At 38.7% G+C, this 11,475-nt stretch overlaps 1 protein-coding gene across 1 annotated transcript in view; it reads right to left on the bottom strand.

Moving 5' to 3' along the window:
- Positions 1–1,057: 1,057 nt before the first annotated feature.
- VSTM1 (V-set and transmembrane domain containing 1) overlaps positions 1,058–11,475 on the bottom strand; it is a 12,227-nt gene continuing 1,809 nt past the window's right edge. The window contains exons 4-9 of the mRNA XM_015585737.2: positions 8,222–8,260; positions 3,630–3,722; positions 3,513–3,540; positions 3,254–3,291; positions 3,116–3,147; positions 1,058–1,129 (exon numbers count right to left, since the gene is read on the bottom strand). Coding sequence (XP_015441223.1) covers positions 1,058–1,129; positions 3,116–3,147; positions 3,254–3,291; positions 3,513–3,540; positions 3,630–3,722; positions 8,222–8,260 — 302 coding nt within the window. The remainder of the gene's footprint in view (positions 1,130–3,115; positions 3,148–3,253; positions 3,292–3,512; positions 3,541–3,629; positions 3,723–8,221; positions 8,261–11,475) is intronic.

Genomic DNA, 11,475 nt, shown 5'->3' with positions numbered 1-11,475 from the left:
AAGGTTTGTGCCTAGAAAATAAGGCCAGTGCACATATTTCTGTTTATGTTATTTGGTGTTTTTATTTATGATCACATTATTTCACAATTAAAAACTTGAAAAGAGAAAAGCTATCCAACATATGCTTATATGTTAAGAACATTTATATATACATTCCAAATCTTTACATTTTCATTCATTCATATATTAAAAATGACTTTCAAACATGATAGAGTGACGAAACTTTGGGAGCAAAGCTCTTTTATTTATGTCATTAGGTGCCACTGTCACACAAAAAAGTTCACACTCAGAAAAATTCTTACGATGGAATATTCACATAAATTAAGTTTTGGGTACCATATGACAAAATCCACCTATATTCTCCAAATCTAACTTCATTGTGTCCTTTGATTTTGATACTAGTAAAGAAATAATATAAACAGGAATGTGATGGTACAAAGAAAACTCCTACATTCATGGAAGAGAGGAAACTGGTCTTGACCTGAGAGTACATGGCTGCCCAGCAAGGCACGAAAGAATCATGAACCAAATATATTTAGCCACTTACTGGGATGCATGCTACACAGGGTGCTTTTGCTTGCTCAGAATTGAGTGTCTACCTTCGTGGCCCATGTTTTGTAATCCTTTTCAAAACCCCCTTGTCAACGGAATGCCTCACCGGACAGCAGCCACACAAGCTTCTCTGGGGAAACCGCTCCCTATTTATGTGGTGCCTTCCAGAACTTCCTAAGTGAACATTACCAGTACCACCAGCTCCTGTATATATTGTCCATATTCTTAGCCTATGTATTAAGTCATTCCATACTAAAGTCATACTCCATATTTTGGGAAAATTCATCCACTAATTTTTGAGAGGAGTGAAAGCAAGAGGGAAGAAACCTAATTTTATTATTATGGATTGTGCGCCAAGGACACAGGCGACCTGGACTTCCGTACATCCAGTCATCTCAGCCATCTTAATCCATACTCTGCTTCCCGGAGAAAGATGCCCTTCCTCCAGTGGCTTCTGCTGTCATACTCTTTCAGCGTTGCACAGTCACAAGATCCTGAGGGCTCCTCAGTGAGGACAGAAGCTGCTGCCGATGGTGCCTTGATGATCAGCATACGTCTCTTCTTGGGGGTCTTCAGTCTTTGAGGAAAAGAGATGGGTACACAAGAGCATCTAAAGCTGAGCTGTTCCATTTGGTGGCCATGAGCCACATACAGCTATTTAAATGAATTAAAATTAAATTAAAAATTAAGGTCCTTGGTCGCACCAGATGTATTTCAAATGTGCAATAGCCACATGTGGTTGCTGGCTGCGGTATTGGACAGCGCAGCTATAGGACATTAATATTGCTCCCTAAAGTTCCATTGCTTCGGAGAGGCACAATATCATTTTATTATTAATAAAACGATACTGACGACCAGTGTTAACTGGCACTAATAAAAATCACTGCAAACGTATGCTTTTGAGAATAAGAACTACCATCCTGTAAGAATACCTACTGGTAAAGTAATATTGTATGGTTGTTTTAAACAACTTTATTCAGACATAATTTATAAATAATCTATAATTTCCCTATTAAATTCCCATGAAATCCCCCTATTCTAAGTATACAATTTGATGACTTTTAGTAAATTTGTAGAATGATACAGCCATCACCACAATACAATTTTAGAGCATCCATCACCCCACAAAATTCCCTTGTGCTTGTCCATCCCCACCCCTACCCCAGCCATAGGCACCTACTGATTTGCCTTTTCTGGAGCTTTTATGTAAATGGAACAATAATACATATAGTCTTTTGTATCTAGCATTTTTTTGCTTAGCAAAATATTTTTAGAGTGCATTCATTTATCTCATGTATCAGTGTTTCTTCCTTTTTATGGCTGTATAGTATTCTACTATATAGAGGTACCATATCATAATATTGTTATATTATTTTTTAACTATATAATATTTTTGCTATATAATATTATTATAGTTTGCTAATTGATGCCATGAATTCAGCATTTGAAATAGGCCAGATTTGTTCATTGATGTTTCATTTGTGAACCTGTAGACTATGTTTTTTCATAACTTAAAAATACCTACCTAAATGAATGCAATGTGCATAAATGTTTTTTAAATGCAAAGAGAACTATTGTATGCACCTTTTGGTAATCCTCTGTTTGCTTTGACTTAAACAATGAACCAATGAACCTCTGTGTTTTGTTGCAAAATGTATAAATGTTAACTGATACTGCTCTTAGATGAAATGCTAATTAATGTTAAATCATGAAGAAGCAGTATTTTAAATAGTAAAAAAAATTGATTGATGTAAATTGATTAACATTTGTTAATTGATGCTTTTATGCTGTCCATCTGACATTAAATTTGCTGGAAATGCCAGTAAACCTTTTATGATATTGCTAGATTTATACAAGCCTTTAAAATGGGGTTTTTGATTCCCATTAGCTATGATAGGAAATTAAGGGTTGAAACCACCAGGATTTTGTGATTTGTCTCAGACCATAGTGGTGATAAGTAGCAGACATTGGGTGCTGAGATTCAGCTACTTGGTAATTCAAAACACATGGCATTTGTTTTATTGGGGCGTTTTTTTTTTTTTTTAGATATAATTGATATATAAAATTGTGTAAGTTTAAGGTGTACAAAGCATTGATTTGGTACATTTATATATTGCAATTTGGTCATCACCTTGGCCTTAGCAAACACCTCCATACTGGCACACAATTATCTTTTGTGTGTTTGTGTGTGTGTGTATTAAGAACAATTAATATTTAGCCTCTTAGCAACTTTCAAGTTTATGATTCAGTGTTGTGGGCTATAATCATTATGCTGTGTGCCAGATCTCCAGGATTTATTTACAAGCTATAAGTTTGTACTTTAAATAGCGCCCCCCCACCCCCCCCGCAATTCCCCTGACACCCAGCTCCTGGTAACCACTGTTCTACTCTCCATCTTTAGTAGTTCGGTCAAAGAACATTTTGAACACGGCATTAATTGGCCTCCTAATTGTGTGAATTGAGGGTGTCCATGTAAACAGAGTATGGGAGAAACCAGGAAGAAGATGGGACTTGCCTGGGTGGTGAGTGAGCGCTTGGGGGGATTTTGAAGAGGAAAACTCACCGAAAGCGATACACTTTCCGGGTTGGACAAATCTGCACGTGAGTGAGAGGAAAAAAATTTCAGTTCCCAGATGGCAGGAGTTGAGCTGGTGACTTTCTATACTGTGTTTCTTTCCTAGGTTCTTCCCTTATTGCTTACCTGAAGGATCCTGCTTGGGAAATCTGGAATGCCTGGTTCTGAGAGAGACACATACATTAAAGCATAGGATCTGATGATTTGGAGGGATGATAAGGGCTTTGGAGAGGAGAGGAGAAAGGTCACAGTGTGGGCTGGGAGACAGGGGTTGTCACAGGGAAGAGAGTGGGGCTGGGCATGAGAAATAGGGTCTGTGCACATGGGATCTCTGGAGGATGGAGTACGAGTTAAGCAGGGCACAAGAGTGGCCAAGTAGATCTACCTCTTGGTGGATTCTTCATGTGATGAACCTGTAAGAGAATACAGGGGAGGATTTATCTAATGAACCTTCTCTTTACTTCCCTTCCCAGCGTTTTAACCAGTGCTTCTCTGAACTCACCATACTGAGTGCATCTGTAGATAAGGAAGATAGAAGGGAAGAGGAGAAAGATGATGAGGCAGCTGAAGGTGGTGACAAAGATGATTCTGGTGTCTGGAGGGAGAGGAGGAGGACAGAGAAACAGTTTGGCTCCTGAAACACACTGATGAAGTTTACCAGAACAGCTGCCTTATCTTACTCAGCATAACACCCTCTAGGTCCATCCATGTTGTCCCAAATAATAGGCTTTCATTCTTTTTTTATGGCTGAGTAATATTCCATTGTATATATGTACCACCTCTTCTTTATCCGATCATCTGTTGGTGGACGCTTAAGTGGCTTCCATGTCTTAGCTACTGTAAATAATGCCGCAGTGATCATAGGGGTGCATATATCTTTTTGAGTTAGTGTTTTGAATTTATTTGGATAAATTCCCAGAAGTAGAATTGCTGGATCATACAGAAAAAGGCAAATAGCATATGATTTAACTTACATGTGGAATCTGAAAGAAAAAAAAACAGAAACAAACTCATAGATACAGAGATGGGAAGGGAGTTGGGAGGTTGGATGAAAAAAGTGAAGGGACTAAGAAGTACAAATTGGTAGTTACAAAGTAGTCACTGGATGTAAAGTACAGCACAGGGAATATAGTCAATCATATTATAATGATTCTGTATGGTGCCAGGTGGGTACTAGACTAGTCAGGGGTGACCACTTTGTAAGGTATATAAATGTCTAATCACTATGCTGTATACCTGAAACTAATATGATATTGCATGTCAACTGTAATTGGAAAATAAATCTTAAAAACATGGAGCTGCCACTTCAGAGCAAGAATGTCCCATTGCTTTAGTCATTTTGCTTAATCTGCCTGAACTTTCATTTCCCTATTCAAAGTGAAGGTAACGATTATAGGTACTTTACTGGACATTGGAGAGATTAAGTGGGTGGACATGTTTCATTCATATGTAAACCAAACACCAGGAAGTCAGCTGAGTTCCCCGAAGGCAGGAGGGGCTTGGATCCTCATGTGTCTAAGTCTTTAGCTAGTCTGCCACAAGGTCAGGGTCACTCTGGGTTGGCCGCTGGGTGTCAAAATTCAAAAGACATGATATTCTAAACCTGCTTCAGAGAACTGATAATCTGATGAGATAATGTGTGTATCCAACTAAACTGTAATGCTACAGAGGTGATAACAAGTCCAATGACAGGCAAACAGAAGTCCAAACTCTCACCCAGTTCCAGAATCATTATATATATGTAGTAAGCTGGTAAAAAGGTACAAATATTCAGTTACACACACACACACACACACACACACACATACATGTATGTATATGTGTATGTATATGTGTATATATATGTATATACACACACGACTGAATGTTGTTCAGCTGTGAGAAAGAGGAGCATCCTGCCATTTGCAACATGGACCTGGAGGGCATTAAGCTAAGTGAGATAAGCTAGACAGAGACAAATAATTCATGGTATCACTTATGTGTGGAATCTAAATAATAATAATTCATAGAAACAGAGTAGAATGGTGGTTGCTGGGAGCTGGAGGGGGATAGCAAGAAGCTGGTAAAAAGGTACAAATTTTCAGTTATAAGAAGTTAAAAGGTCTGAGGATCTAATGTATAACACAGTGACTATAGTTGATAATACTGTATTGTATATTTAAAATTGGCCAGGAGAGTAGATCTTAAGCGTTCTTACCAAAAAAAAGAAAAAGAAAAAAAAGGTAAATATGGGAGGGAAGTTGAGAGATGTGTCCATTAACTCAATGGGGGCTCCTTTCACAATGTATACATATCAGATCAACATATTATATACTTTACGTTACTTACCAGTTATACCTTCAAGGAAGCTGGGAAAAACAGGAGTGGAGAAAAGGAGATAAGAACACCTAACTTGAAGAGACAGGTAATGATGAAAAGCACAGGGTTGACAGCACCTAGTCTAGAATCCAACTTACCGTGTGGTATATGAGATTGCAGTGACAATGATGGTTTCCTCACCCAAATCCCACCCACGCCCATCTCCCTCTGTAACAAATACTGTCGCTGCTCCTGCACCATGTTCCCAGACCCCTTTACCAACTTTATGCACTCTTGATCATGGTTTCTTTCCCTTTCCTAGTGAATATTTGCATCTGGAAGGATCCGAAATGCCTTGAAGTTTATGTGCCTCAGGGTCACCCCTTTACCAATGAGTGCTCTTTGTGGGAGCACAAATGCCTTGGCTCCCCAGCCTCCCATACTTGTGACCTCTCTGTGTCCTGCACTTCCCTGCAGGATTGAGCAAAAGATGAAAGACTGGACTACTCCAATGTTGTCTGGTCTTTTTTCCTCAAAATCCTTCTTCCCCACTCTCTTACAGTGTCACTTTGCACTAATACTTCTCTAAGAGTCTGCTTTCAGTGGCGCCAAATCAAAGAGACCCTCAAAAGCAAGAATTCTATCGGAGCATCTCCATGGATGTATGAAAATAGGGCAGGAACAGCTGTTTCTGGACTATCAGGATCCCTTGATAGAAGCGGACAAACATCCGCCCTGCCTTAACCCTTCAGCTCCTCCCTTGTCTAGGCACAGTTTTTCTCACATAGCAATTCACTAGAAATGAGAAGTAAATTATTACAAAATTGTCCTCTTCCTATGGCTCCACAACCCGTTGAACTGAGTTCACCCTGAGATGTCCACATCTCTATTTACAAATTTCACATTTCCATTTACAAATTTCCAAAATAAATTACAAAGCGTCTATGAAATTGTCTGAGGGAATTGACTGAGCAATGGGGTTCAGCTTGACCCCAGAAAGAAAGCCTGGCCCCAAAGAGAAAGCCTGGCCTTGTGTCAAAGTTAGTGATGAAATTCATTATCAGTCTGCACAGAATTAGAGCACAGGGTTCCTACTGGCAGCTTTGAGGCACATGTACACAGGCTGGGGACAGCATATCTGTGCTTAAAGATTTGTTATTCTGTTTAGAATTGTAGTGATATAAACATAAACTCAGAAAGTACATTTTAAGAAATGATATACACACCTTCCAGGATGGCAATAATAAAATAGTAATTAACAAGTGTTGGCAAGAATGTGGAGATATTGGGACCCACATATTCGACTGGTAGGAAGGTAAAATGTTGCAGTCACATTGGAAAACAGTCTGGTAGTTCCTCAAAAAATTAAACATAGGGTTACCATATGTCCCAGCAATTCTACTCATAGGTAGACACCCAACTGAGAAGAGATATTTGTACACTCGTGTTCATAGCGGCATGAATTGCAATAGCCAGAAGATACCAAAACTGTACATCAACCGATCAGTGCAGAAACAAAAGGTGCTCTATCCACACAATGGAATAGTATTCAGCCAAGAAACAAAATGAAGTACTGACGCACACTACAACCTGGATGAATCTTGAAAACGTTAAGAGAAAGAAGCCAATCTCAAAAGACCGCATGCTATGTGAATCTTCTTATAGGAAACACCCAGAGGAGACGATACCATACAGTCAGACAGCTGATTAATGGTTGGCAGGGCCTGGTGGGAGAGATGGGATGGGGAGTGACTGCTTAGTGGGTGGGAGATTTCACTTGGAGAATTATACAGTGGAGATCATTGCACAGCCTTGCAAATATACTAAATGCCACTGAGTTGTACGCTTTAAAAGGGCAGAGTCCTGGAATGTGAATGATACATCAATAAAAAAGAAAATAAATTATACAAGAACTGAAAATATGAAAGCTTCTCTTCCTCTTCCCTTTCACACACCACTACACTTTCTACCTCATCTCTTGATACTTCCATGCACCTCGACTCTATCATATTTCAGAGCTCTCCAAGAAAACATTTCCTGGCATGAACTACATTCACATAGCTGGAGTAACAGCCATGGCCCAAGCCCGCTGAAACTGAATAAAAACGTTTCTAACACAAGTACTTATTTTGCAAGCACACTTTTCGAAAAAATGAATTATACCAACATAGGCTCTAAAGACAACTTTTAACAATCTTGGCTGTTTGGAGTAGACTGCGGACAGGTTATGAGTTGCTAAAAAAAAAAAAAAAATGGGTTGAGAAGATGATTAAGCATTTAGATGCCATTAAATTCTGGATGAGTTCCTGTTTCGGTCTAAAGCTGCCAAAAGCCCCAATTTTTACAAGCCTGAGGACAGAATCTTAGTCAATTCCTCATAGAAAAGCAACATCAGAGAAAAAGAATTTAACATTCACCTATTTTTGAGAACTTTAAAATTTTTGCTTAAAACTTAAAGTTCTTCAATCATATATACTCTCAAAGTACCTCGACTCCACAGGTTCCAGTCCTGTTTCCCAGACCAGTCATATAAACTACCCCCCAAACCACACAAAATGCCACCATCATTTTTCATTATATAAAATGGCAGACAATGCACCTTATGATGTTTTACTCACCAGATTTTTCAGACCTGGGAGTGCTTAAAGGTCATCTTCTCAAAAAGAATATTATTTTCTCTGGTCACATTGAGAAAGTGGGCTTTAAGATTCTCCTTGTTCTTTTTAATCAAATGGGGATCCCTTGCCTCGTAAGGTGGATAGAACTGGGAAAAACAGCTCTTCTTAATTGTCTTACCTGTTTTTACTGAGGAAGCTCTGTGTCCATCATGGTCATCTAAAAAACAGTGTGCAAGAGAAGTAATCACAATGATTATGTGGGGACCTCGGGGACGTAGGTTCTCATGTTTTATTTATGGACTCTTTGGGTAGTGGAGAAGAGAACATCTTCTCCACATTCTAGGTGCTCACTAGGTTCCCAAACAAGGGCCAGAACATTAGAGTACAATTCTTAATACTCTTGGAATTTAGTATTGTTTTCATTAACAAAATAGTTATGAATGACACTGCTAATTCCCTGCCTTCCAATCCTATTCCTTGCCAATCTTCCCTATCCCAGGAAAGAGCACCATTTTGAAAACATTTTCTCCCATTTGGTAGGTTGCCTTTTCATTTTGTTGATGGTTTCTTTTGCTGAGCAGAAGCTTTTTCATTTAATGTGTCCCACTTATTTATTTTTGCTTTTGTTTCTTATGCTTTTGGTGTCATATCCCCAAAAAATTGTTGCTAAGACCAATGTCAAGGAGACTTCCCCTATGTTTTTCTTCTAGAAGTTTTATGGTTTGGGAGGAGGTCTTATGTTTAAGTCTTTAATCCATTTCGAGTTAATTTTTGTGAGTGGTGTAAGATGAAGTTCCAATTACATTCTTATGCATGTCATTATCCAGTTTTCCCAACATCATTTATTGAAGAAACTATCCTTTCTCCAATGAGTACTTTTGGCTCCCTTGTCAAATATTGGTTAATCATATATATGAGGGTTTGTTTCTGGGCTCTTGATTCTGTTCTGTTGATCTATGTGTCTATTTTTATACCAGTACCAAACTGTGTTGATTATTATAGCTTTGTAATATAGTTTGAAATCAGGAAGTGTGATGCCTCTAGCTTTGTTCTTTCTCAGGATTCCTTTGACTATTCAGGGTCTTTTGTCTATTCCATAGAAATGTTAGGATTGTTTGTCCTATTTCTGTGAAAAATGCCATTGGAATTTTGATAGAGATTACATTGATCTATAGACAGCTTTGGGGAATATGGAAATTTTAACAATACTAATTCTTCTGATCCATGAACGTGAGATGTCTTTTCATTTGTTTCTGTTTTCTTTACTTTCTTTCATTGGAGTCTTGTCATTTTCATTGTACCTATTTCACCTCCTTGGTTAAATTTATTTCTAAGTATTTTATTGTTTTTGATGCTATTGTAAATGGGATTGTTTTCTTTATTTCTTTTTCAGATACTTTGTTGTTAGTATATAGAAATGGAACTGATTAATGTATGTTGATTTTATATCTTGCAACTTAACTGAATTTGTTGATTAATTCTAACAGTTTTTTGGTCTTGTCTTTAGGATTTTCTATATATAAGATTATATTATCCTCAAATAAAGACAATTTTACTTCTTCCTTTGCAATTTATATGCCTTTTATTTCTTTCCTTTCCTGATTGCTCAGGCTGGGACTTCCAGTACTCTGTTGAATAGGAGAGGTGAGAGTGGGCACCTAGAGGAAAAGATTTCAACCTTTCCCCATTGAGTATGATATTAGCTATAGATTTGTCATAAATTGCCTTTCTTCTATTGAGGTATGTTCCCTCTATACCCACTTTGTTGAACGTTTTTATCTTGAAAGGATGTTATCTTTTGTCCAGTGCTTTTTCTGCATCTATTGAGATGATGATATGATTTTTATCCTTCATCCTATTAATGGAGTGTATCACATTATGTATGTTGAACTATCCTTGCATCCCAGGAAATAATCCCACCTGACCACAGTATGTGATCTTTTTTAATGTGCTGGTTAATTCAGTTTGCTAACATTTTGTTGAGAATTTTTGCTTATGTATTTATCAGGGATATTGGTCTGCAATTTTCTTTTCTTGTAATGTCCTTATCTGGCTTTGGTATCAGGGTAAAATGAGTGTAGGAGAGTTTCCCGTCTTCAATTTTTTTGAAGAATTTGAGAAGAATTGGTATTATTTCTTCTTTAAATGTTTGGTAGTGTTCATCAGCAAAGCCATCTTGTCCTGGACCTTTTTTCTTTTTTTTCTTTTTTTTTTTTTTTTAGTTGGAAGACTTTTGATTCCTGGACTTTTTTTGTAGTTGTTATTGGGAGATTTTTTTTGTAGTTGTTGTTGGGAGATTCAATCTCCTTATTCTTACTGGTCTGTTCAGCTTTTCTATTTCTTTGTGACTCATCTCAGTACGTAGACTTACACAAAGGCTCTCTCATCTTTAGATGATTTTCCAAGTCCACATTCTCCAAGTGCTCTCAGACCACAGCCAAGAGGGGCTAAAACTGGTTAACAGTCTCCTGCTGGTTGCACAGCTGGTACCAAGGTCTGTCTGCCTGCAATCTTATGTATAGGTGGGTGAGACTTCTCCCAGTTCCCTTGGCATATGATGCTGAACCCCATGGCTCCCCACAGAGGCACTTTTGTTCGTGGATAGATGCTGAGTTTTTGTTTTTGAAGGGAGGGGACAGAAACAAGGGATGTCTTGTGCTGCCATGATCATCAGTTAGGTTTTTTCCTTAGTTTCTTGACTTATAGTGGTTTGGGGATCCTGTGTTTTCAGCAGAGCAGTAATGATACATTCAATTCTGTCGCATGGAATCAAACACTGGAGTGTCATACTGTGGCCTGGAATCATGTCAGGGTCTACATTGACTGACAAGGGAAGTTTTAGAAGTGATCTTGAAGAAGACAAGGCAATGGGGGTGGAGGGAAGGACCAAGGCTTCCCGTTTTCCACTGCATCTGGAGATTTTCTCACCTTTCTCTCTGTATTAACCATGTCTTTTATTTTCTGCATTTAATGCCTTGACCTTGCTGACCCTGGAGGGATTCTTTTCTCAGGGTTATCCAGTTCCTGGGGATGGGAAACAACTCTCCCTCAAGCTTACCTTTCAAGTGCAAGCCCACCAATCCAGAACTCACAATCCTGCCACCTCCTTCACTGGGCTCACACTCAGGGCCTCATTATCCCAGACAACGAGTGACAGCCTCTATACCCCAACCCTGAGCCTGTTGTTTCCCACAGAAACCACAATAAAGGCTCTTGCCCACAGTCCTCGCCCTCTTTCTGCTTTCGGATTGACCCTGGTCTTCCTCGTGTGGCCCTGCATGGCATGGTATGTCCCCAGACTGTACCACATTATTTCTCCCATGACAATCAGATCTTGATCTCTTGGCCTTATTGCATCTCGAATTTTCTGTTAATACCTCTGTTCTAAAACACTGTCTCACATCCACATCATTGAGACCCACTCAGAATCCC

Source organism: Pteropus alecto, unplaced genomic scaffold (genome assembly GCF_000325575.1).
Source record: "Pteropus alecto unplaced genomic scaffold, ASM32557v1 scaffold432, whole genome shotgun sequence".
NCBI lineage: Eukaryota > Metazoa > Chordata > Mammalia > Chiroptera > Pteropodidae > Pteropus > Pteropus alecto.
This window is presented reverse-complemented; position numbering and strand designations above follow the sequence as displayed.